Source organism: Hevea brasiliensis, chromosome 6, assembly GCF_030052815.1.
Source record: "Hevea brasiliensis isolate MT/VB/25A 57/8 chromosome 6, ASM3005281v1, whole genome shotgun sequence".
Classification (NCBI taxonomy): Eukaryota; Viridiplantae; Streptophyta; class Magnoliopsida; order Malpighiales; family Euphorbiaceae; genus Hevea; species Hevea brasiliensis.
In genome coordinates, this window is record NC_079498.1 from 107,699,422 (window position 1) to 107,727,213 (window position 27,792).

Sequence of the window (27,792 nt, forward strand, 5' to 3'; positions counted from 1 at the left end):
ATTATTTGTTTTAAAAAATTATTTTTAATTAAAAGAATTTTAATATTACTATTTAAAATATTAAAACTCTAAAATATTAGTAATAAACTTTGATTAAATAAGTTAACATTTACTCTCAAATTAATGACTTTAACAGTTATAAATTTTTTAATGGTCATAAGTTATTCTTTATAATAATAATAATAATAATAATAATAATTATTATTATTATTATTATTATTATTAAATCATTTTATAATAATAAAGATAAAATAATATTAAAGTAAATTAAAATTTATTAAATGTATAAAGGACAGAGAAAACTTTTAAATATTAATTTTTTTTAAGTGAATGTAAATTTTGATTTTACTACCATTAACATTTTTAAATTAAAAATAAATGAAAATAATAACATATGATAATTATATTTAGTAATTATATATTACATCTGTTTAGAAAATATAAAAAAAGCCTTTAATGTTGACTTTTGTCTTTTAACAAAAATTAAAAATTAATAGATAGGCATTATTTTTAAAATTTCGACATGTTTAAAAAAATTAAATTATTAATTTCTCATAAAAATTTAAATATGCTTAGTTGTAATTTGAAATAGACGTAATAATTGGATAGTTATGAATTATTCATTAAACTTTAAAATTAAATGTTTTGAATTGATAAATTATCAGTAATTAAATACTAAATTTAATTATAGCAAATGTATTTAAAAATATTTCACTTTCCTTTAAAACAACTACTATTAACATTTTTAAATTAAAAATTAAAAAACTTCATAATGAATGGTAATTATATTTAATAATCAATACTTTTATATTATTTAAATTTGAAAAATCAAAATAATTAAGAATTATATTTAAAAAATTAAATTATATAATAACTATATATTATAATTGTTTAAGAAATACAGAAAAAATTATCATTAATAAATCTAATTAAAAATTATTATTTGGTATAAATATTATAGATTTAAAATCTTATCTTCTTTTGAATTTTTTTTACAAAAATCTGAACAACCTCTTCATTAGGAAACGAAAATAAAACATATGTAAAATTAATATATGAGTTTATTAGGTATAACTGATAAATTAATCTAATTAACTCTTAATTTTTTTCCATCTCTAATTAAATTAAGCTTTAAGACATTTGTAATAACAACAACAACAACAATAATAATAATAATAATAATAATAATATAATTATTATATTATATTATTAATTTTAAATTATTTTATTAATTTTAAGAAATATAATTTTTAAATTTTTATAATTAAATAAAATAATTAAAAATTTAAAAACCATTAAATGAAAAAATTATAAAATTATTAAAATATATCTAATATTTTTAATTAATTAGCCATAAAAATTATGATTATAATGATTATAGTAAAAATATTTAATAATAATAATAATAATAATAATAATAATAATAATTTATATTAATTATTATAATTATTAGATATAATAATTTATATACGATGAGTATCACATGGTAACACTAAAAATTTAAAATATCATATAATAATAACAAAAAAAAAATATTTTTACTATATAATACTATGTGATAACATAAGTATTTAAAATGCAATATAACAGCAATAAGAAAAACCTCATATAAATTTCTGTTAATATTCTATGAAGGTGTCAACTCAGAAAATACTTGCCTCTAGATTTCGATTCTAGATTTGTTTATTTTCCTGTTACTGTCCTGAATTTTTATTTATAGTACCTAAATTTTTGGTAATCTCGGGTTTCAATGACAATTTTTGCTAAAAAGAAAAGATTCCAACTATGCATTTGAATACAATTACTAGTAATATCAAAAGTACATATTCAAAATTGGTAAGAAGTTAATGAATAAATTAATTAATATTGAAAATCCATTCAAAATTCAAGACCTTGGAGTCTTCATCAGGCCGACATTCACTTTGTTGGAGTCGCTGGCCTCTGCAACTGCAAGAACATGTTTTCTTTGGGCCGGGCTCTCAACGAAGCTTAGACAATTACTACCGAAATTCCTAGATGAAATTAAAGGCCGAAGTCATCCCGGCCGGCCTAATCATTCGAAGTGTAGAGGGAAAAGAAAGCACGCGATCCTCTATTGCCCATATAAGGCTGATGACCATCACCTTGTTCCTACGCATTCCACGCTCAAAGACCATACCTATTCCAATTCTTCTCTCTCTATCCATTCTTCCATTCAGAAAATGAGGTAAGCTTTCATGTTCATTATGCTGGGATAATAATGTTATTGTTAGCAGACTTGAAGTGCGATATTGTTTACTACCGATCAAAGGTTTTCTATTTTTTTTTTTTTTTTGGTTTAAAGGTAGATGGTTATTGAAATCTTGCATTTCTTTCTTATTTGTGCTTTTTTTTTTTCCATTATAGATGGCTAAGTACTATATCAAGAAAGTTGATATTTGATAATAGTTTAAAGCAAGGGTAAAGATTTTGATGTGGACAAGAGGCTGTTATGTTTATGAGTATGAAATTTATGCACATGTGTGTTTGATGCAGCCGCCACCCAACTGTGAAGTGGGTGCAGAGAAGCGACAAACTTTACCTCACTGTTGAGTTGCCTGATGCTAAGGATGTAAAGCTCAAGCTTGAACCTGAAGGAAAATTCAGCTTTTTTGCTACTAAAGATGATATCCCATATGAGGCTGACATTGAATTGCTTGATAAGGTCAATGTAGAGGTAGATAACGATGACCTCTTGGAAGCGAGATAGAGTTTGGTGTAATGTGAATTAGAAATAACAAAAGGTGGGTTTTCTTTGTGCAGGAGAGCAAGTATAACATTGGTGTGAGAAGTATTGTCTATGTTATAAAGAAAGCAGAGCAGAAGTTGTGGAGCAGATTGGTTAAGCAGGAAGGGAAGCCTCCTGTGTTTGTCAAAGTTGACTAGGATAAATGGGTTGATGAAGATGATGAGAATGGTAAAATGTTACTTGATTCTCTGTGGGTTATATTTTGGTGCTTCTGTTAAATAACTTCATTAACTAAGAGCCTTTCCTTGTGTGATTATAACAGATGGAGGTCGCTTGGACTTTGATGGCATGGATTTCTCGGTGAGTATGAAGCTTTAACAGTACTGAAATATCCTCAGCTATTAATTCGCTTTTTCCAAACATAGTTTGTTAAGGTCATTAACAAAATTTTGTTAATTTATAGTCTGGATCTTCTTGTGGTGACATGGTTGTTATAACAAGCTTGACCTTCTGCCGTAGAACAATTATGCCTCTTTCTTTGTTCTAACCAGCAACACCTTGTTTAGGTGCCCTGAAAACAAAGTTGCCGTAGATTTTTCTATTTTTAGGTCTTTAACCTTGCCTCGTATTTCTGACAAAGCTAACATTGCTGTAGTCTTTTGTGCAAGAGGCACCCTTTATTATCGGTAATAGGAGTTTTGGCTTGTATGGGGCAGATTTGTCTTCCTACTAGGAGTTTCTTTTGCTTGATCATTATAAGAAAATTTGATTCGTTAAAGAACTGCATATTTATTTGCAAATAGACAGATAAATATATTAGTTGATTACTCCTTATTAGTTTATTACATTTTGTAGGATGTTTAGGCTGAGATTTTAGTTGCATAAAGCTTCAAATTGAACATGATTTTGTGTAGTTTTTATCCATGAAGATTTATTATTCATTAGACTGAACATTAGGGTCAAATTACTGTATATCAGTGAGGAGATTAAAAGAGCTGATATTTGAAAGCTTAAATTGGAAAACCAATTCCTCAAGTGTGAACTTTCAAGCAGCGACGACGTACAAAACGAAGCCTCCCTCCTTTACCAACAAATAGTAGATTTTTCTTCTTGCTAATTGTGATTGATAATACCCTGCAGAAGTTAAACATGGGTGGGGATGATTTTGACGAGGAAGAGTTGAAGGATGAAGAAGGTTAGAATTTGTTCGTGAAATAGTTGTATTTCTTGAGAAATTTATTTACAAAGTTTGTCTTGGTCATCGTACCAAAATTTCTACCGGCATATTTTACATGAAACAATTTAGTGTGTTGAATTGTTCAAATATGCATGCATTGCTGTTTCTTTGAATTCATAACATTTGCTTATTGGCTTGGAACTTCTCAGACGGGGCCGAAGTCAAAGAAGCAGAAGAAGGGCAAGAAGTAGAAGCGAAAGAAGCAGAGCCTAGCACATCAGCTGCTCAGGAGGCTAAGGCTTGATTGTGGTGGAAGGCGACCAGGCTAAACCGGCTAATTTCAAGGTTGTTATGATCTTTGATTACTTCTCTTTGTTATTTGCCTATAATCCAGAAAAGTAAGGTTAAGATGAAGGAAAAAAAAAAAAAAACTGCTTACAGGATAAAACGATGCCATGTTTTTCAAGTTACCTTACGTTTCATTCTACATTTTTCTTCATACGTGAAATGAGATAAGTAAACATACAATTCTGCAAATGATACTGTTTCCCAGCGGTGAAACGCCACTTTTATCAACTTCAAGAAGAAAACTCTATAACAACATTTAGAAAAGGAAAACTTATTAGAAGTCATCTTACAGAAAAGGAAACGAGAGGAAAGAAAATCCAGTCGTTGGAGGGTTGCAAAATGAAGCATACAAAAGCTTAAACGTTCCATGGCCCTCTCAAAAGACACTGGCCTTGCAGCAATATTGACATGATACAAAATACTTGGGTTACAAGCACAAGTACAAAACAATACAACTAATCTGATGTCTGTCCTTACACTACAAGCCCTAATAAACTTCACTAATTTATGGTCCTGCCCAAAATTATAAGGAAGAGGACCTCTGTTGAGGTTGGAAACTGAAATCTGCCCTTAGAAGTAGATCTATACTACATGGCTGAGCACGATGAGGAGAAACCAAAGACAAAAAGTTGTTCCCATCTTTCTAAGTAATAAATATTTTGCATTGGTGGATAATTCTCCAAACAAGCATGGTTTCAGCACTTGCCAAGAATTGCTGTCACATTAAAAGAAACGGAAGTATAAGAAAATTTAAAATCTATACTAAAGCAAGAAAAAGCTAAATTATGGGTTATCATTTTTCATATTCTCAGCTGGAAATGTTTACATTTAAACTTCCTGTTAGCATAACAATGAGAGCTTGCAGTATGCCATTCACATACAATGGAAGCTCAGCAGCCTATGGGAGATCTAAAGTATCATCCTTTAGGATGGTTTACTTCACTATAAATTAAGCAGTCAAATTGTCTGGTTAATTTAGCAGGCAGAAAGAAGTTACATCCAACAGAGTAACTATGAAAGTAATGCAAAGATGAATTTGGCAAATCTGCATGTACAGAGCCAAAGGCCAAAAAACATGATCTCTTCGACAATTTTTACTTTTACTAGGATCAAAGACTCTATCTCATATTTCTGCTGTTACAATAGGCAGTGAAGAATCCCGAGCAAACTTGAAAAAATTTTAACCCAAGAACATATACATTGCAAAGTTAATTGACTTGTAAAAGATGTGTATAATTATCTCTAGATTTGAGTTATAAAAATATGCCATCAACAATATTTCAAATGCCTGAAGCTTAATAAGGACAGGCAGAATGCGCATATTGCAGCAAAACCATTACTTAACACTTAACAGCTAAGATCATAGTAAGATGGCTGTGAAGTACCATAGAAAGGGCCTCAGTAAAACCTCATCGATGCCACACTCAATAAAAATTGAACAAATGTATTTCAAAAAGAAAAAACAGATTTGGGCACTGTGTCAATGGCTCCTACAAAACAGAAATAGATGCCGCCTTTTTAAAAATTCATTGGGAGCCGTTGTGAACCTAAATTAGTTTTTACTACTTCAGCAAGCATAAATTTTCGGCTGTATCACTTCTTTCCCCATTCCTGTTGGAATCCAATCAATCTTACAGACTGAGGCTCTACTGGTCTATTTTAGGCATTTAACGAACTGGTTAGAACAATCCTGCATCCACTTATTCTCAACAGGTCTTGCCACACAGTAGAAATTTCTTAAGCAAACCCTTTCCATGTTTCCACACCATTCATCTTAAGTAACAACTTTTTTTACAGCATGATCCCCAAGCACACAGTGCTTAAGGTCCACTTTTACCCTATTAATCTGTTTCCATTTATGATCACTTCAGCCTTGATAAATGGATGTTTATTCCAAAAAAGAATCATTTTACCATTCAAAAGACAGTATTCAAATCTCCAACCTATGAATATGTGGAGAAAAATATCCTACCAAACAATGTAGACACATAAAACATTCAAAGTTTGGAATAAAAATCTTTATTTTGTAGTTTGGAATCTTAAAGTTAAATAACCTTTCCCCAAAATACTTGCCCAATATGGGAATAGATAAGCTGAGCCATGTGCATGCGTAAATACAAAAGGGTGAGTGTGTGTTTGTTCACATGTTGATTTACACATAAATGGACGTGCATTTTGTAGAATAGCACAAACAAATGCAAGATCACATGCATCCAAAGATGAGCAACAAACTTTTTCATCAACAACAAAGTTCATTAAACACAAACAAGGGGCAGATTGCAGACCTATCCATCCATGGCGTGCTTGCAGCAATGCTTGTTCATAGACAATCTTCAACCAAAACAACCTCGGCATCTTGGCGATCCACACAGGCATTTCTTTTTTCCATGCAATGAATCATTACCATCAACCTCATCCGAGCGGGAAGTCCCATAGTCATAAGTCAACTCTGTCATAGGGGGGATGTGTTTCATTGCAAAAAAAGCAATATGGACGTAGGACTCACTATTTTGTTCATACGCAACTGGTTGCCAAAAAACATTTGGATTACAACTATGATTCATAAATCGAGCTACATTTCCAACATTCTTGGCACTTATGATTAGAGGAGAAGGGATGCTGTATTCCTCAGTGGTGTCATTACCATCCCCCTCCACTAGTCCAGGTTCACAATTCCATTTGAATGGCTCATAAACACGTGTTGTATCAAACACATAATCATCATCTTCACCTTCTCCATCCTGCCTTGCCTTTACTTTTTCTATAACTTCACCCGCATATTCACAAATAAAAGTACCAGCACGAATAGGATCCCATGACCGCAGGCCCCAACCTCTGTCCTTGGTTTTAAACACTTCCAAGCGAACCTTTAAACCAGTTTGTGTCACCCGGTTCTTACAGTTGGGAATGCATGGACATGTGGGACCACATTCATGAACCAACGGCCTCCGGCTAACTAGAACCCCATTGGCAGTATAGGGGAAGTCACCTCCATTTTTCCTAATGCAAGAGCAGTTCAGATCACCTGGGGCACATGCATTATGGCAGTTGCATCCACAAGAAGGCTCTGTTAACTTAAATGATTTAACATACTTGACACTAGCAAAGTATGTGAAGTATGCAGGTCCCTTCTCTTTATCAACATCATTTACAAGTGACACAGGGATACCTTCAGTCCCCGAAGTGAGGTCTGGCAGAATTAAACCAATCCTTGAAGAAAACCCTTCCCGCCACTGCTGTATTGATTTCCAAACATCAAAAGCACCTGGCTGCCCAGGCAACCTAACCAACTTGTACTTAAATATATTGCAACCAGATTTCCCCTTTTCCACCCATGACTCCTGGATCCTATAAAGCCCATCATACACATAGACCTTTGCTGTTGGACTAATGGCATCCTTCATACCCCGAATGACTCTCACCTCATTGTTACGATGCAAGCTCCTCTCCAATGCAAGGTTACCCCTCTCAAGTTTCTGATCAGCTGCTTCCTTCTTGTTGCTGTTGACATTACCACCCTGCCCACTATAAATTAAAACATCCCTATCCTCTGCCTCATCCTCATACCCACCAGAAGAAACAATGCTTACAGCCAGTGGATCTTCTTCTATATCAGCTCTCACAATCATGTAATCAATCCCAGCCATGGTCTGAGAATGCAACCCAACTAAACACATCTCCATTCGGAAAAAGAAAATATCCCCAACCTCAACTCCAGGAACCACTCCAACTCTCTTCCTCAGATTCGTCCTCAACCCTTTGCTCATCATAATATTGGCTGCTTTCAAATCTGCACGCCTAATCCACCCATTGGGCGATTCCTTAGCATCCTCTAATTGGCTAAGCCTTCTCCTAAGGGCATCAAACCTCATTCGCACGTTATTCACCACTTCCGTGTCACCATCCTCCCTCTGAGCGGGAGTAATCCCCAAAACGAAGTTATTATCAACAACAGCCAAGGTAAAAACCAGGTCTTTCTTGGCCTTCTTTTGGGATGCGGAGGAGGATCTTGGCCGCCCCACAGGACGCTTTGTTGGGGCACCTGTGGAACCATCTGCGTTCCCATCTGTAGCCATCTTCCCATTTGACTGTGGCGCCCGGAAAGATCGAAGAGGCGCTGGAGTGTGGGTATGCTGGTTGAGGTCAGGAGGAGTGGGTTGCGGTCCATTAAAAGGGTAAAACGGGGAAAAACCAGACGGGAAAGGACCAGAAGGAGGCGCACAAACAAAAGGAGGAGCCTGAGGACTAGATGGAAACACAGGAACCAAACTACGCAGCGGTTTGACATCCAACACTCTTGATTTGTCAAACGTAGCCGAAGGAGGTACAGAATTGCTACCAGACCCTCCTTCCATTTCCAATTACTCGACCCCAAACAAAAAGGGGGAAAAGAAACAATAAACAAACCAACCAACCCTCCAATACCCAAATGAAACCCGCCTTATACTTTCTCCCTAATCACTATTTCAATTCAAATTCCAACATCTAGAAAGCAAAAAAACCATTTCTTTTTCCCTGCAACAAGAAAACGCAAATAAGGTGTGCACGTCGAAGAAAATCAAAAGGAGAGCAAAAATGAAAAAACAAAACAGAAGATCCAAAGTCTCCAGGACCCCGGCACAAAATTAAGCAACAGATCAAAACAAAAACTAGACAAAGGACAAAGAAAAACGAAAAAAATTTACCTGATTGGTTGACCGTTAGGGCTTTGCAAGAAGAAAGACAGAGCGAAGGAAGGTGAGAAAAGGGTTTACTTTTTGTTAGAAGAGAGAATGAGAGCTTGGCGGTGGCTTCGGGGTCCGAAGACGAAGCACTGGTTTGGAACTCTGTGGGAGCCCCCTGCCTGATGCGTCATTACTCTATGGCTCTGGCTTCGCTCCTTTAAGTAAATTTTATACGGCGCTTTTTAATCCTATTTTATTGTCTGATGATTCCTTCTCTCTTTCCATTTATTCCTTTTTTTTTCCTTAATTAAAATTAAAAACTTTAATGAATATTAGAAAAAAAAAAAAAATATAAATTAGAAATTAATTGGTTAATACTTAAAATTTATTAAAATTTTTAATTTCATAGCTATTAATTTTTATTTTCATTTTTTAATTAATTTAATTTAATTAATATTTAAAATCATTATTTTATAATCTGAATTAACATTTATTAATTTAATTATTAATGGAGACAGAAATTCAAGTACTTTTGTTTTTGTAATTTGTGAAAATTAAAAGATAGAGATTATAGACATGATTGTTTCGAGGAAAATTATTAGATGTAATCGGTGTATATATATTATTTTTTATAATTATATAAAATTTATTTTTTATATTGTAAAAAAAGTCATTTTTCTATAAAGGAGGAGTTCAAGTGTATCTAACAATTAGCTCCGTTTTAAAATAGTACATCATGAATTTTGATTTTTTTTAATTGAACATGTACTATTATCATCAATTGAATCGATTTTTATTTATTTATGAAAATTAAATATTTAATTTTATTTAATTAATTTATAATTTTTTTATCACTCATACTAATTAAATATTTTTAACTTTGAAATGCAATTATTAATTTGAATCTTATTATAGAACGTGAATATCTATTAAATTATAGACACCCTTTACGGTGCCTAAATTTATAGTAATATTTTAATTAAACTCAGAAATTAAAATGTCGACTTTAAAATTGAAAAGTATATAACAAAGACGAAGTATATATTATAGTAATTTTCCTTTTATTTTTAAATGTCCAATTTCATGAAGAGTTTTTTTTTTATATATATATAAATTTAGGAATTTTTTGATAAATTTTGAGGACATCAGAATCAAAATCTTCTTTACTTTCGTAACTTTGAGAGTTAACCCAGCTTGCTCTATGAGGATTTATTTTTATTATATTATTTAATAAATTGGCAAAAATTAGATAATGGACCATAACTTAGCAAAATTGCAAATAGTAATGTATTAATATATTTATGAAATAATATATTGATTAAATTTGATTATTCTTCATTAACATACCATAATTATAATTTAAAATTAATTACTGGGGATTTTATATAGTGCTTTCAAAGCATATGCTTCCTTCCCCCTCGTCTGGAGATGTGACTCACCCCCATAATACATAGAATAACTATAAACGACATTTAGTGAACATTAACTGCATAAACGACACGAACTCTATGATGGCCGTCAGACCAAATTACGTATCCAAAATGGTATCCTTTGGAAGCTTTCCTGCCATCAAACAAGACTCTAAACGATGCCTTTCTCTTATTCTCATTAAAATTGATTTTCTTTGGAGAAACCTTTACTAGTAATCCCCCTGGAGAATGAACTCTGGAATAATATGAGGCATTTGCAGACCCCACATTGGTCACCTTCCTTCTAATGATCTGCGCTGGGTGGTTTTGATCGAGCTTGCCTATGGAGATTGATGGGTAGTTGATACTACTTGAAATAAGCTCTTCGCGAGATCCCTTTGGGCATTTGAATTTTGTCTTCGTCATGTTCTTTACTGTTTCCTGTGGGTATCCATAATAACAAAGGAAACGCAGATAATCTTTTTCTGTGGTTTCAAAGACTAGGCCTGGATCGAGAGCTCTGGCTGGACTTATTTCTCCCACACCACGTTCATGTGGGTTTGAAAGATATCTTGAGGTGTTTGTCAATGGCTTCCCAATGTTGTTATAAATGGTCGCTTCAATACAGGACATGAAAAAGAGAATTAGTCATTTAATAATGTTTTATTCATTCTTGAAACAAGAATACTCCTGATGGAGAACAACAAGCAGATAATGTGTTTTAATGATAAGCTTTTAGGCCTTCATTTTCACCTGTTGTCATGAGAGCTGATCTGATCATTGATGAACTCCAATTGGGATGCACTGCTTTTATAAATGCGGCAGTCCCTGATACATGGGGGCAAGCCATGGAAGTTCCAGATTTAATGGCAAAATTTGATGTCCCACTGGGAAGACCTTCTTTATCCTTCAATGGAGGAATTGCTGCCAAAATGTCCACTCCTGGAGCCATTATATCAGGCTGAACAATGAACTGTTGTTAGATCATGCACTGTGTAGATATTTTTTTGAGAAAAAAAAATTGCCATAGATATACGTAATTGAAGATCAATTAGTCCAGAGAGGACCTTGAGAATATTTTCTGTGAAGTTTCCTGGGCCTCTTGATGAGAAAGATGCAACAACTGGCGATGGTCTAATCCCTAAGACGTCAACCGATGGAAGAATAGTTGCTACAGGTTTCCTGTTCCAAATGTGAAGGAAGAAACAGGAAATATGAAATTTGTTGCCGTTATTTTTCCAGAAATATGGACTGTTAGTGTATGAATCAAAGCAAATTCAGTTAAAACTTACTTGCTGAACTTCATGTAGTTGAAGATCATATGCCCTTCATGCTTCTCAACTACAGTGAAAGGAAAGGAACCTGCAAAATAAGTTCCATCTTCTGGGTTTTCGCCAACTAAAATCCACCCCTTGGCTACTGCAGATGCCCTATCAAATGCGTGAATAGTTCGGTCGTTAATAACACATATGATTATCTTTCCTGAAGCTTTTGAGGAATCTAACGAGTCTGGAACGCAATTCCTGCATTTGGAGACAGAAGAAGACACCATGAAGATGATGAATTTGAAAAAGAGTTTATTTGAATATTACTAGCAAAAATGTCAAGAACCAAACAAATAATAACGCTAAACAAGTATGAACCTTGCATCTGATGCAAGGGTTTTATTAATAGCAACGTGCTCTCCAAGTGCCAGCCGATACATCTTTGACCGAGTGAGATTTGAAAAATTAATTGCAGATCCCTACAGCATTACAAGAACATAATTTCAGTCATAGATGTATATATTCCTCAGAGTTAAATACCAAAGTGCTCAAATTATATTAACCAAAATTTACTTTAATAGTTATTCCATTGCCAAGGATCACCCTAGACTGAAACTCCCTATCAATACTAGAAGCTGCAACTGTAAGGATCCATGGAGCTGTGTGAGAAACCGTATATGCATCCGGACCAATATTTCCAGCAGCACAAATTACCATCACCCCCATTTGCTCAGCATGGAATGCTCCAATGGCAACGGGGTCTTCTAAAAATTCCTTCTGAATTGTTGAGTTCAATGAAATTGATATTATGTCAACTCCATCCATAGTAGCATCATCAATGGCCTTCATAGTAGCAGCACCTGAGCAACCATTTTCTGAACAGACCTTATAACTTGCAATCCTAGCAGAAGGAGACCCACCTCTGGCTGTACCTCTTGCCAAACCGTAAAAACTAGCATTTGCAACTGGCGAACCAGCTGCAGTAGATGCAGTGTGTGTCCCATGTCCCTCGGGATCATCCCTTGGTGAGTATGGGAAACTTGACAGGACCTCATAGAATCTTGCACCAATCAACTTCCTTCAATGTTTCGGAAAAACAAAGGTTTCAGATTGGCAAAATATCAATAATCATTTCAGGATATTTTGGCAGGTTATAATTTTGCATTCTATTTCGAATGTGCCTTGTATAGTAATGTTACGAGGAGTCACCTATTACAACTAGACTTGTTGAATTGAAATCCCTCCATGCAAACTCCTTTCCATCTTGAAGGTATTTGCCCCATATGGTCATCATTAAAGCTTGGAGACTCAGGCCATATGCCTAGAATAAAGCAACAACAATAATGTGAAATCTGCAAGAAATTATTACTTCCCATTTTCTGGTTTTTGATAATTTGAAAGGCAGATATGGAAAAAATTGGAAACATGAGCAACCATTCAGATGCCAAATTATTAACCATTCTGCTTCTGCAATGTGAAAAATCTTGAAGATATCAAGTAAAAATCCAAGAATAGGTTAATAATTCTTCAACAATAATGTCAAGAGGCACCTGTATCTATTACTCCAATTATAACATCATGTAATGATGAGTGATGGTGTTGATAATAACCAAGCCTTGATCCAACGCCAGATTGAGCATCCAAGAAATCCCAAGAACGAGTTGTTTGGGGTTGAAGAACCGAATCAGGGAAGACAGATAGGACCTCAGGGTGGTCTGTTTCAAAATAGTTTCCCAAATATCATGCATAGAATCTAAGATACTGAATTACTGGTTGTGACCTAGTATGTGTGCGCGTGTATAACTAAAATTATACCAGATAACAAGGAAGCTTCATGCTCAGTAAGCATTGCAGAGAACCCCTTAAAAGCATGGTGATAAGAATGGATTAAAGATATTCTGTCACTCTCCTGGCTGCAAAATATTATTATTATTAGACATAAGCTTCTCCTAGTCCTATAAAATCGTAGCAGAAATTATACAAGTACAATAACAACCTGGGTATAATGGATGACAATAAATGCAAATGGGCTGACTCTGCAATTCTGGCACCTACTTCTCCCTTGTGATCATCCCCTGAACTTCCCATATAAACAATGTAGGGCTGCAGAGACCAGATGATTAATCACAGGCTAGGGATATATATAATATATAATTAAGCTATAGCAATTAAAACTGCTTGGAGGTTGATCAAAACCCATATTTGACACCACAATGTACCTTCGTTCTTTGAAGTAGTGCTGTGGAAGAGATAAGGGGACACGATAGAAAGCAGAACAGAAGCAGAAGCAGAAGCTGAAAGGAAGCCATGGGATGAGCAGCTTTGCAAAAGTATTGGATTGATTATTGCAATGAATTATTGCAATGAATACTTGTCTGTTGGCACCATTTTATAGGCAGATAATTGAATGCCTATAATTTATTCTTGGGATAATCACATTTTGAGTGTACATTTTGTTTGTAATTGTTATTAGAGTGTCTTAAATGATTTTATTTTTAAAAATTGGTGATTATATGCCCCCCCAAAAAAATTAAGGCTCTCTTTTTATAAATTACTATTAACAAATTTCTCTTGCTTTTTTTTTGCTATTAATATTTAATATACAATTTTCTAAAAATTAAGGCTGCAAAAAATGGATTTTTTTTTTTTAAGAAAAAAGGTGATCATGATTCATGTGAAACACATTGGCATCTTTCTTTGTTAAGTCAATAGACCAGCTAAAGTTTCACATAAAGGTCCACAAACAAAACAGAGAGGTACACATAATGCAATATTTATTCCCAAATTATTTGGTAAATCTCTCTTTATTCTATTTTACAATTAAATAAAAAATATTCATTATAATATAAAACAAAGTTTTTTTTTCTTTATTATGGATTCATTGCTTTAAAAAAAAAAAAAACGTTATGCAAACAACTAGTAAAGCATAAAACAGAACTCACATAAATTATGGCAAAATTTTAATTTAGTCTTTGTATTTATCGAAAAAGTTTAATTTAGTTTATTTTTAATTTTTTATTCAAATTAATTTAAAAGTTTCAATTAAACTCAATTTAATCCAAAAATTAAAATTTATAAGCTAAATTTCTTGATTTAAATAAAAAACCAAGAATTTCTTGATTTTGGATTTAAATGAATTTAAATTGAAACTTGCAAGTTAAATTGAATAAAAAAATTAAAAATTAATTAAATTAAACTTTCTTAATAAGTAGAGGAGCATAATTGAGATTTAAGCTCATAAATTATTAATAAGAATTTGTTAAAAAAGAGTTTAAAATTTATATTCCTCGATTTTTTAAAATAACAAAAAATAATGGAACAAATAAAATAAAATATAATAAGACTCTTTACTTTTTTTTCCTTTCTCTTTTTCTTTAAATAAAAAATCATATCCCACTGGAAAAAGAGACAAGCATCTTTCTTTTTGGAAGGTTATTTTGATAGTGCTTTTTTTTTTAATTAGAATTATTAAATTGTCAATGCTTTAATTCAATTTTAATTATAGGAAGATTAATTAAAATGTAGAAGCTGAAATATCAATTCAAATTATTAGAGCACATTCCTCTATAAATAAATGAAAATTATTTTACTAATTTAATCTTATCACTTTCATTCATTTATCTTATGGAAAAGGAAGTGGTCTCCTTGGAAATATATATGCAAAGAAAGAAAGAAAAGCCTCACAAAAGTCTTGGTCAATTTCCTGTTACTGATACAAATAATAGAATAGCATCAATCATTATCTTTTAAGTAAATTATTGTACTCCATCCTTCACTATTTTCATTAAAGAAAAGAAAAGAAAAGAAAAGAAAAGAAAAGAAAAGGAAAGCAAAAGTATGATTCCATATTGTATAGCACTTTCCACCAATTTCTTTGCCCCTCCAATGTCACTTCTCTGTTGTTTCTATTCAACATTTACTGTAAACACTACACGAACAGTATGTCTACCATCAACCCATGTTACAGACCCAAAATTGTATCCTCTTGAAGCCATCTTTCCATTAAAGGAGACTTTGAAAGACATTTTTGATGACCCCTCCTTGAAAATAAGCTTCTTTGGTAACACCTTCACCATTAGTCCTTCTGGGGCTTGCACTCTAGCTATGTATGTGGCATTTGGAGATCCCACATTTGTTACAATTCTTTTGATGGTCTGGGAAGCTTGGTGTACATCAAGCTTGCTAATGGATATTGATGGGTAATTAATATTAGAGATGAGCTTGTCAAAACTGATTCTTGGACAGTTGAAGTTTGCGTTGGCCATGGATCTTATGTTCTTCTGTGAGTACCCAAAATAACACAGGAATTGAAGATAATCTTCGGTCATTGTGTTGAAAACTAATCCCGGGTTAAGAGCTTTAATTGGATTTATTTCTCCAACCCCTATCTCATGTGGATTTGAATTTGAATGGGAGCTGTTTGTCAAGGGTTTCCCCAAGTTGTTGTAAAAGGTTGCTGTATAAAGAAAGACAAGATATCAAAGTTAGCACTTTTTCTGCAAAATTATTGGATACATCCAATGACTGTATGTGTAAGACGAGGGAACTGCACGCATTGAATAATTCTTCAAGAAAAATGAATATTTCATTAAAATTTACCCGTTGTCATAAGTGCAGATTTGATCATGGATGAACTCCATTCACGGTGAATGGATTTTATGAATGCAGCAGCACCTGCTACATGAGGGCAAGCCATTGATGTCCCAGATCTTATTGCATATCCTGATGGCTTCTTTCCAATTGGAATACTTCCTGACTCATTTTTAGGAATCATGGCAGCTAAAATGGCAACTCCTGGAGCCATTATATCTGGCTGAATAGCTAATTAGTGTTAATAATGATTAGCGATACATTCATTTGTCAAAAAATGCAAAGCCACTAACTAGATATTCCACGGATCCTATTGATGTATTATGAAGTTGAATGTGCATGGGCAGAGAATAACCTTCAGAATGTTTTCTGTAAGCTGTGCAGGCCCCCTGGAAGAGAAATATGCAACGACTGGTGCTGGTTTATACATTGGAAGATCAACTGCTGGAAGGATTGTTGCAGTTGGATATCTGTGAAGACAGAAAAATAAGCATCAATGATTTGGACCATTTAAGAAGTGCTTGCTCATGGTTAATTTGGATATCTGTAGCTCAAAGGAGAGGTTCTGAAAGCAAGGAAGGAAAGTAATGATCATTGATGATAATGCTTACTTGGTAGAATTGATGTATTGAAGGAGCTGAGCTCCAGCAATATTGCCAACTTCTGCAAATGGAAAAACACCAGAATCAAAGGGTACGCCTTTCTCATCCTCATTGATCAAAATCAACCCTTTGGCTCTGGCATCTTCTACAACTAATTTCTTGATTTGCCTAGGAACGCTAAAATCACTATCTATGCAAACCACAATCTTGCCAGCAACTTTCTGTCTATCTAATGATCCAGGATAACAATCCCTGCAATTTAGTGCATAAGGATTTGCCAAACAAGAGTTAGGCCAAATGGATTAATTGTTAACTTTTGGCACTGATGCATACATGGTGCACGTTCAATTTAGTCAGTTCAACAAGTAAGGAATAAGGAAAGGCAAAGTACTTTGCTTCTGAAATAGGGGTAAATGCAGCAGCAGCATCCTCTCCAAATACAAGAGGATAAGTCCTTGAGTGAGTGAGGTTTGAGAAATTAATGGCAGATCCCTGTGATAATAAGCATTAGAAAGGCATTCACATCTATGTAAAAGGAAATTAAATATATATATATATATATATATATATATATATATATATATATATATATATATATATATATATTCTCTATATAGATAGATATCTAATTATTATACTATTAATCCAATAATTTAGACAGAACTATTTATTTATATGTTCAACTCATTATGGTCTACCAAAGATAGCCTGAATTCATGAATCAATTAAATGAATATCTTACTTGGAAAGCCTTCCCATTTCCAAGAAGGAGAGTTGATTGGAAGTCCCTATCAATATTAGAAGCTGCAACAGTAAAAATCCAGGGAGCAGAGTTGACAATAGTGTAAGGGTCAGGTCCATCATTTCCACCAGAACAGATTACTAAGACACCCATTTGTTGTGCATGAAATGCACCAATTGCTATGGGATCATTAAGGTAATCAGATTGAAAAATTGAGTTCACCCCAATAGAAATGGAAATTATATCAACTCCATCCTTAATTGCATCATCTATTGCCTTCAAGATGGTGGAGCCAGAGCAACCATCTAATGTGCAGGCTTTGTAGACTGCAATCCTAGTTGAAGGAGAGCCACCCCTAGCTGTGCCACCTGCTAGGCCATAGTAACTAACATTAGCTACTCGAGCACCACCTGCTATAGATGTGGTGTGGGTGCCATGACCAATATAGTCCCTGGGTGAGCCCCTTGGTTTGGCCACATGGGTCTTGTTATTTTTGTAGATTCTCAGGATATCGTCATAATATCTTGCTCCTATCAGCTTCCTACAAATAAACAGTATCAGTGAGGCAGAGCCAAAAAATATATGTTCATACATGTGCACTTCATTGTGAAAATTCAAATGTGGGATGCACATACTTTTAAGCATCATATTATAATTATAATTATAATTGTTTTTATTTTTTTATAAATTACTGGAAGATCATGGATTTGAAACCCTCTTCAAGTGGAAAGTCTTGTGCACAGAGAAACCCTTAATATAAGCATATACATGTGTACACACAGAACTACCTATTACAATTGGATTTCTTGAAGTCATTGCCTTCCATGCAAATTCCTTTCCATCTTGAAGGGATTTCTCCAATTCCATGGTCACTGAAACTTGGAGACTCAGGCCATATCCCTGGAACCAAAAAATACCACAACAGAAATTAGGATGGGAAAATTCTTGCCCAATCATGCGAGTCTGTTAGAAAATGAAAGAAATCTTACAAGCATGAAAATGAAAGAAGGGGGAATGTGCACATGGATTTTCTATAGGTGGGCTACACTTTCATGTGGCTCTTTTTGTTGCCTTGTAGCTTTCCAACAAAATGTAGCTGTTGGGGCCATTGATGAGTTAGTTATATGAATCAGGGGACTCTTTTATCTCCTGCCGACTCTTGCCATCCCCACAGTACTGAATGGGAGAAAGATTTAAATTTTTTTTTTTTTTAATAAAAGATAGTAACTAAAAACATGAAGCGTGAGGATTGTTGGTTTTGGAAAAGTCGTTTTTTGTTTCTCTGGAAATTTCAAGTTGAAAATGACAAAATGATAAGATGGTACAGAAAAGATTGGACTCACGAAGGGTTTTAACTGAAAAATTCTTGAACAATGAGACTTGAAGTACTAGAAAATGGGTCGGGTAGACCCGGCTACAGTCGGATTTAAATCATATTAGAATTAAATTAGTTTAATTTAAAATTAAAATCGATAAAATTAAATAGATAAAAATTTATCTTAAATCAAATTTAAATTGACCGGTTTAATTATTTATAGTTTCAGTTAAAATTATTTATTTTTTGATATATTTAAAAAAATTTCAAATATTAAATTTAATTAAAATTAAAATCGAATTAAAATTAAGTCGATAGGAAACATCCTACAAAAAAATTAAGGAGATGTATGAAAGAAGGCATGTTTTGTTTTACACGAACATATTTGTGATCTTATTATCATTACTGTAATTGCTTGTTATAGTTGCTTGTTTTTCTTATTGTTATGATTAAAGATCAAATGCAATGATCAACGAGCTTTGAATTGCTTGCACCCATCAGGGTAAAACGAAAGCTCTTCTTCCTTAAGCATTACAGAATTATCTATCACGCTAGGCTGATATGGAGAGTGCGCGTTAAAATCTCTGAGGAGGGAGAATGGTCTTAAAATCACCAATGAGGGAATTCATCCTTGACCAAAAAATAAATAAATAAATAAACCTCTTTTTGTGGAGTTGCCTCCAGAATTTGAACCCTAAACCCTAGTGAATCAATATTTTCAGAGAGTAGGGATAGTGGGAATTCAAATAATTACCTGTGTCAATCACCCCAATAATTACATCACTTGATGTATGAAGATACTTATGGCTGTATTGCATGCTTGCTTTTCCCTCCAAAAAATCCCATGAACGCGTAGTGTGGAGTTGAAGAATTGGATCTTGGAAAACTGACACAATTCCATCATGGCCTGTTTTTTCAGAATTCATTAATCCAAGCATCGCAATAAATATTTTCAATTTCTCCCAAGCTTCTGTACCTATCTCGTAATGCAAGGAAGGGTTTGAATAGTGACATTTTCATTTTCTTTAAATGATTCAGTGGTGAATTATCATTATCTTCCTCTTCTTTTCTTTCAGATCATGCTGTCCTTTTCAATGAGTTACTGTGTGTTTTGTTATTAATTTTTTGTTACTTTCTTTTTTCTTTTATCTTTTATCTTTTATCTTTTTTCCATTGTCCATAACGTAGAGTCCAAAAATGTAAAGATGTCATTTTTCCTTTTGAGTATTATTGAAACAGAAGACAGAAGAGGAATTACCAGACAATTCAGAGGCTTCACTCTGTGTAAGCATGGCAGAGAACCCCTTGAAAGCATGATTGTAATGATGGATTAGAGATATTCTCTCACTTTCATGACTGCCAAAAAAGAGCAAAAAGGAATGGGTTCCCAAAATCCAACAATATAATTGCAAGGTAAATGGGATGATGTTACTGCTAAAATATGATGGTTATGGATGTTAATAACCTTGGTATAATGGAGGTTAACATCTGCAAATGAGCAGACTCTGCAATTTTAGCATCTCCTCCATTTCCATTGGATGAACTTCCCATGTAAACAACATATTGCTGCCAAGATTCAACAACACATATAAATGAAATTCTTTTAAAAAAATGTAATTTCTCATGCAGATATATGGATAGCTCTATAATTTCCTTAGTGGGTAGAAGTAATCTTCAAAACAATAAAACAGTAGATGTCTACTTCACTATGGAGCTCTAAAATCCTTGTTTGGAAGATTGCAGACTCTCTCTCTCTGTTTCTGATACTGTTGTGTGATAATCTTGTTAACCATGGAAAAAAAATTTACCTGAGGAAGTTGTTTTGACGAAGTGGAAGTGATAAGAAGCCAAGGTAAAGAGAGGAAGAAGAGAAGTTGGAGAGGAGGAGATGAGGCCATGAAAGAAGGGAAGAGCTTTTGGAAGAGAAGAAAGATGAAGAAGAATGAAAGGAGTCACCCATTTGTAGGCCAATAAGAAGGGAGATGGCTTTTTCACTGGAGGAAACTTGTAGTGCTAGCTAGAAGTAAAAGCATCTTTGATTGTTTTCTTTTCAATGGATTTTATTGGATTAGCCTGCTATTATTATTATCTGTTTGCTGTATGACCCACCCACTCTTAAATTGACATCTGAAATTGTAGGCTGTTTGTTAAATATTACACTGCATAACTGGCAAAAAATGAGCTCTTTATACAACCATATGATAATTAATTCTACAATTATGATTCTTAGATTTTATCAAATATAAATTGTACTTGTAACATCGTATTCTTTAACTGGCCTTTTCCCATGAATTTTGTATTATTGATTGAATTTTTAGTAGCAGCATCCCTCATCCAATGCTTATTTTAGCAGAGCAATGTATTTCGAATCCAAGACTTAAAGAGTTGAACATCAAATGAATAGAATGTCTTGAAATCTTGAAGAAGACTTAATTACTTGATAGAAAATTTCGTTTTCCAAATCCATCAAAGTAAAAACGACAAGCTAAAAAGCATACTACATACTCTTGACAGATGTAAGCTACCTATAAATATTCCTTGATGTATGTACGATGAGAAAAGCGAATCATAATCTTGTAACACAAGTAATCATTTCTCTTTTGCTAAAGATGAAGAATAAACTCTATGCTTCAGTGCCCATCTGCTAATTTTTCTTCTTTATTTCCTTTATTCTTCCTCTTTATCCTTATTTTCTTCTCCTTCAAGTCTTTTTTTTTCCTCACACTTGTTTAGCTCATATCTTCTATATAATCTTATGTTTCTCCTTTTGGCATTGGAGTTATGGACATGGCTAATGGTATTAATATTATACATGTATCTTTTCAATATATGAAACCCGCTGGCCTTTAGCAGCTTTATTCTAGTGTTTTTTGCAGAAACAGGCAGCTTCTCCTTATGACTTGAATTCGGACCTTACCAACTAGAATGGCAGAGAGAAGCAACCTTCTTTCACCCACCAACAAAGAAATGAAATGCACCACTTTAAAATTATGGGAAAAGAAAAAGAAAATGAAAGATATGAAAAATCACAATAAATGTATAGGATTGTGGGAAGATGCAACAAAGAGAAAAACAGCCAAACCATGACATCCTCTTTAGCTTTTTCCATTGTTTCTAACAAATTTATCTCAAGCCAAAATACATGCTTTTCAACTTGGTGGATATTCCACTAGGAATTAAAAAAAAAAAAAAAGTTAAAAATAAAATAAAAGAGAAAGCAAGAAAAGGAGGAGAAAACAACCCAGAAAAAACAGATAAACAAAAAGCGAGAATCTGCACCATATCCTTCGTTTGTCTGTGATGATGTGTGCTTTCTAGTTTCTAATAAGATAGCATAGCATATACATTAAGCTGTCCTTGCTCACAGAAGGACAACTCTAAGAAACAAAAATTGCATTGAGTGGAAGGAATGATAATCGCAAATTCCGACGCATCGACCACAAGATCCAAAAACATTGAACTTCAAGTGGTTGAGCAACTTACACTGCACAACAGCTGAGTAAAAACTCATACAGGCACTACTTGAGTAATGCTATATCAGAGGTATGTATATCTATAAATGACACATGGCAAGAGCAATCCAGAACTGCCAGAAACATTCTCTGAAACTTTTTGATCTTTTGGGAATCAAATCACCATTGCTAAAACTGAACATATTTGATAATGAAGTTCATTTTCTATATATACAGGAAAAGGGCCATTTTATTTAGCTTGAGTTTATTCTCTGAAAGAACTGCCAGAGAGGAGCCGACTTCAGCAAGTTTAATCAGACTGTTTCTCTGAAAGCTGATTTTTAAGAAATTCCAGCACTGAAAGGCGCTGCAGTTGGAAACAAAAAGTCAAATCACCGCCTTAGGTTACTATCAGGATCCAAATAATTACAAAATGTCAGGCAAAGGAAACTTACACATTGCTCAAGAGCAGCTTCTTCAGGTTTTAATGTCAAAGATTCCAACAATTTTATGGCTTCTTGAAATCTATCAAGTGCGGCATCCTCGTTGCCAAGGCTCCTATCTGCATCAGCAATCTTTGCCAGGGAAACAGCCACATCTAGCCTCTGTAATTAAATAAAAAGAAAGTCAGGAAACACGGAACATTTCTGACTAACATTAACATGAAAATTCAAATATTACAGAACTGTTCTATTAAAAAGAGAGCATGTGGCCCACAGTAGGAGAGATTGAGAAACATTTGAAATGCAGAACCTGATGTGAAAGATAGCAACTTTTTTTACCACTGATCCTATTGAACCTATACAGAGTATCCTCATTTCTTGTTCTTATTTTACTTGGCTAATGTCTTTTCTCTTTTTCCTACATCCCATCAAAGGCAAGAAAATCACTAAATAATCATCACACATCATATACTGATGATTTTCTTCTTCTGACCATCCCCTAACATATTATAATCCTCAAAATCTCTCATGATAATAATAATTTCAACATAACTAGTAAGAAGGATCTTTTAAAAATACTGTCATAATCCATGAAGTATAGGCCAGGTCACAATCTGTACAGTTATCAAAATTACATTCAGAATCACAGTATGTAGTAAATGAAATTAATAGCTAAAAACTGACATGAAATATGCCAAAAATAACAGGTCGCTCACCTGGGATGAAACATGAGAGTGATGTTTAATGGCCTTACGACGCATATTGAGAGAACGAAAATAGTAAGATCTAGCAGCTTTCAAATCTCCATCATAATATTTAAGATCTCCAACTTTATTAAGAGAAACAGAAAGTGTATCTGTAACATGTAGAGGAAGAGTTACCAAAATAATTAGGCATGGCAACCCAAAATCACATGGAATAATATGCAGTAAAGGCTGTGGAGATATAACCTCCTGATTATCTGCAGGCAACTTGGAGAGGAACTCTATGCTCTCTTCAAAATAAGCAACCGCAGAACCAGTATCTCCCATTGTCCGACTGCAACAAAAATGTTAGTAAAAATTTTAATCAATGTAAACACATCAGGACTCAATATCTGCTACTTTGGATTTTGGAAGGCATCAATGGATTCAGAAAGTATGTTTTAACAAAACCAAAAAATGGTGGTTAGGATACATAGCCTTCAATTCCTACATTGCAAATGTCCCAACATTATCTTCCTAATGGATCTGTCCCCTTTGAACATTCAACAATATGAAAATCCTTCAAAGAGTTCTAAAGCACATGCAGGGGCGGAGGGAGGGGGGAGTAGGGGACCCTTGGGCCCCCCAACCCTTTTAAATTTTCCCTGTATACATATATATATTTAGAAAAAAATTAATTTATTTTAGGTAAAATTATTTTATTTTAGCTATTGGCCTTCCCAAAAAAATAATTATATTATTTTATTAAGATATTCAAAAAATTTCTAAAGTATTAGCACCCTTGAAAAAAATTATAGCTTAATTACACTCTATTATGGTATTTTTGAATATAAAATATTAACCCTTCAAAATATATAGTGAATAAGAAATATATAGAGAATAAGTGTAATTAAATAATGTATTGAATCAATAATGTTGACCCCCTCAAAAATAATCTTCTGCCTCCGGCCCTGAGCACATGCAAACTTAGCATGATGAAGATACGCCATTAAATGTTCCAGTGGATTATCTGTCTGCCTTAGACAAGATTCGTGGTAGGCCAAACTTTCACCTTTTTATTGTAAGTGTGACACCAATCCACCACCTCCACTATCTTCAATACTATGTATCTGCTTTTTGCAATGAACTTTCATGCTGCCTTTTTTTTTTTTTTGGGAGAATGTCCTATTATATATAGAAAATTTCCACAATTATTTTGGTAACAATTTCTTTAAGTTTTTCCTCTTGACCACCTTTAAGTAAATTTCACACATCATTCCTCAACTTTGATCCTGTAACGGGACTGGGTGACATCATCTATGACTTCACCCCTTCAATGTCTATGTTACCAACTTGGTCTTCTTCGTCAAGTTGTTCACCACTCAGTTGGAGCAGAGCAAGTCATTCCAGGCACGATGCATACTGTGGTTCATGGAGTATTGAAACTGAGCTTGGTTGGGTAATGGGAGAAGTGTAAGATGGCAGATGCAGTGAGAGAATGAGAGAGAGACAGAGGAATCATTTTTTTTTTTTCTATGATACCTACTACATCAGCTTCGTAATAAAAAACTAGCAAAAATAGATTATAAAGGCTCTACTGTTCAGTAGATCAATGTTCAAAGAGTTTTAGGTTACAAACTGAAGTCCATGAATAGAGTTGTTACAAAGGTCAAAGTTAAGAGATAGTTAATGAAATTTACCCACCTTGTAACCTGTGAACTGGCTATCTTAGTTAAGCGGGATTTTCATGTGTACCAAATCAAAGTTCAAGAGGTTTTATGTTGTAAATTGAAGTTCAGGAACAATCACATTACAAGGATCAAAGTTAGTTGAGGGACAGTTGGTGAAATTTACCCGACTACCTCTTGGTCCCAAACTAGTTGGGATAATTTCTTCAAATCCTTCTCCTCCAATCCGCCCTATCTAGGGCCATAATTTCCTCATTACCTTCACGTTACCATCGTCCTTAAAATTGTTCCAATTACCTATACTACTTCACAAGAGTTAGCTTTCCACAGATGCGGAAAGCCAACAGAGAACATCAACTAACAATGTAAATCTCTACCAAGTGGAAAGAATTACTACTAAGATGATGAAGGCAAGGAAAAAGGACAGACCAGCAGTCACCAAGCATACCCAGGACTGCCCCAAGCTGTGAACACAACTCTGAATTGTTGCCTGTTGTGTCCATCTGAGCTCGGATGTCTTCTGCACAGAGACTCAGTCTTGATTTGGCACTTTCCACATCCTTGGCGCAAAATGCTTACACGTGGACAGCCAACATCAAAGATCAGAGTTAACAAGGGAAATGCAATAAACAATTAATTAGACACAACCAAGCGGAAAGCCAAGAAATAAAATGAACAAATAAATTAGAGAGAAGCTTTCCAGCAATTAAGCAAAAATCTGATACATAATCATCATTAAAACAAAATGCTAATGTTAATATAAATAAAAGAGTTTGCTTGAACTTTTCACTCCAACAGATGAAGTTGAGAAACTCAGCAATAACATTTGTCAAATGGAAAAAAAGGTGTTTATTTTTATTTATTTATTTATTTTAATGCCTCCTCGATTGCATGATAACAAACTCACCCTCATGGCATGTTGCACCAAAAAGCACCTCTCTCCAAAGACACATCCTCATATATCACTTTTTTATTGTCATCTGCTTCTTCCTTTTTGTCTGCCTCAACATGTGAGCTCTTGATTCTAGCATGACCATCAATGAACCGATCAACAACAGCCTGGAGATTGCTATCAGCTTCAATCTTCTCAATGTCAGATCCACACAGTGGACGGTCTACAAAGCGGGAAATACAAGCTTTGCAACAATTAAAATAAACAAGTTATAAACAAAACAACTAATGTACGCATATATTCGAAATCTTTCAGGCTCACTTGCAATAAACATGAGAGCAAGGCACACATCTGCTACTCTCAAAGAGAAGTGCTTGGCATAAAACACAACTGAGAGGCCCAATTTTAAATGTTTGAGAATCATATCCTAAGGGACCCTTTGGAGAAATGCTGCCGGATTTAGCGCTGGCAGAATCATATCCAAAGGGACACTTCGGAGAAATGCTGGAAGATTCTCCAGACTCTTTCTTCCCCTTCCTGCCGTGCTCCGTCCCATGTTTGCTCGGAATTTCCCCCGGTTTGTTCAACGTCGAATCATCAGGGCCCGCAGCTTTCATAAAGGGACAGACTGGCGTCATCTGGAGAAGCAAACTACCAATTCTGCATCAAACACTAAGAAGAAACAGATCCAACACATAAAATTCTCAAAGAAGTATCAGAACAAAGTTAATTAATGACGATTAAAGCAAAGAAAAGTAATGTAAAGCTGATTGAATCTCTTGAAGCTCGACCAACGAATTGCAGCGAGAAAGAAGGGTATGGGGTAGCTTAGTAGGAAGTGTGAGTGGAAAAAGCCCTAAGCTTCGAGTTTGGCTTCTGTCGTCGGTCGTCGGTCGTCGTTCTGTGTCTGGATTGGACATTGCAGGTGTCTGCCTTGTTTATTCTTTTTTTTTTTTTTTAATCCCCAGTTATTTTCCGATTTCAATTTTGCTCAAATTTGTAGATTTTTATTAATTTATTTACTTTTTAATATCAGATTCAAGAAAAAGTAATGATAAAAAGGATTAAGCCTTAATAATTATTTGACGAAAATTATTAAGATATTTTGGGTTACACCATTAATTTACTAAATACATACTTTTATTCAAGTTGATGATGAATATCCAAATTATAATAAAATACAATACATTTATTATAAATTCAACTTTATATAATAATGCTTATTAAAAAAAACTTTATATAATAATGAATTCAGTAATTTTAAATTAAATATTTATGTTAAAATTTATATAAAATTAATTAAGATATATACACAATTAAAATAATAAATATATAAATTTTAATATAACTATTCAATATAAATAATCTAACAAAAAAAAAAATCTTGCCCAACAATATCAAACTAAGGTCGCCAATTTCAATATTTTTCATTGAAATTTCTAACTAATTAATCGACTAATAAAAGGTAAGTCAGGTTGTTATTGCCTAATCAACAAAAATTAACAAGTCAATGTAACGCTGTAAAAGATATGCCAGATACCTAAATTACAATAATCATTGTCCCAGAAAATAGCACCTGTGAAACAGATAATAAAACAGACAACCAAGAAAGGAAAAATATTATGAAGCTTCATTTTATGAATTAATCTAAAAGCCAACCTTACATTGTTCTCGGTAGTCATCAATTGAGCAACACATCATCTAGAATTCAAACGAATTCCAAATTATTTGTTCTAAACAATAACATAATGTACAGGCATTTCACTAATATTTGCTTGCTATTCACATGATAAATCAGGACACATGCTACATGGA

At 33.8% G+C, this 27,792-nt stretch overlaps 3 protein-coding genes and 2 pseudogenes across 5 annotated transcripts; 1 reads left to right on the forward strand and 4 right to left on the reverse strand.

The window, feature by feature from the left end:
• The first annotated feature begins 1,886 nt into the window (after positions 1–1,886).
• LOC110634630 (co-chaperone protein p23-1-like) lies at positions 1,887–4,354 on the forward strand (annotated as a pseudogene).
• Positions 3,910–9,125, reverse strand: LOC110634595 (histone-lysine N-methyltransferase, H3 lysine-9 specific SUVH3). Of its 3 annotated transcripts, none has more exons than XR_009149593.1 (4): positions 8,918–9,125; positions 6,518–8,747; positions 4,361–4,476; positions 3,910–4,267 (listed from the first exon to the last, which is right to left on the reverse strand). XR_009149593.1 is itself a non-coding variant. In XM_021783665.2 (3 exons), the coding sequence occupies exon 2, from the start codon at positions 8,585–8,587 to the stop codon at positions 6,566–6,568; it is 2,022 nt and encodes a 673-aa protein (XP_021639357.2). In that variant the 5' UTR covers positions 8,588–8,747; positions 8,918–9,125; the 3' UTR covers positions 4,488–4,947; positions 6,518–6,565. The 3 variants fall into 3 exon arrangements, 1 of the variants encoding a protein (XP_021639357.2); XR_002491008.2 differs by having other exon boundaries at positions 4,356–4,476; XM_021783665.2 differs by lacking the exons at positions 3,910–4,267; positions 4,361–4,476 and adding an exon at positions 4,488–4,947.
• Positions 9,126–10,210: 1,085 nt separating this feature from the next.
• LOC110634674 (CO(2)-response secreted protease) lies at positions 10,211–13,959 on the reverse strand. The gene is made up of 11 exons (XM_058149166.1): positions 13,790–13,959; positions 13,567–13,673; positions 13,386–13,483; positions 13,121–13,285; positions 12,780–12,891; positions 12,144–12,648; positions 11,949–12,049; positions 11,598–11,828; positions 11,373–11,487; positions 11,059–11,266; positions 10,211–10,922 (listed from the first exon to the last, which is right to left on the reverse strand). Exons 1-11 carry the CDS (start codon positions 13,877–13,879, stop codon positions 10,369–10,371), a joined length of 2,286 nt encoding a protein of 761 aa, XP_058005149.1. The 5' UTR covers positions 13,880–13,959; the 3' UTR covers positions 10,211–10,368.
• Positions 13,960–15,395: 1,436 nt separating this feature from the next.
• Positions 15,396–20,869, reverse strand: LOC110634661 (CO(2)-response secreted protease). The gene is made up of 11 exons (XM_058149167.1): positions 20,628–20,869; positions 20,285–20,385; positions 20,078–20,175; positions 19,574–19,726; positions 18,293–18,404; positions 17,505–18,045; positions 17,154–17,254; positions 16,772–17,014; positions 16,516–16,630; positions 16,170–16,383; positions 15,396–16,026 (listed from the first exon to the last, which is right to left on the reverse strand). Exons 1-11 carry the CDS (start codon positions 20,715–20,717, stop codon positions 15,476–15,478), a joined length of 2,319 nt encoding a protein of 772 aa, XP_058005150.1. The 5' UTR covers positions 20,718–20,869; the 3' UTR covers positions 15,396–15,475.
• Positions 20,870–21,882: 1,013 nt separating this feature from the next.
• LOC110634628 (protein NCA1-like) lies at positions 21,883–26,642 on the reverse strand (annotated as a pseudogene).
• Between the last annotated feature and the right edge of the window lie 1,150 nt (positions 26,643–27,792).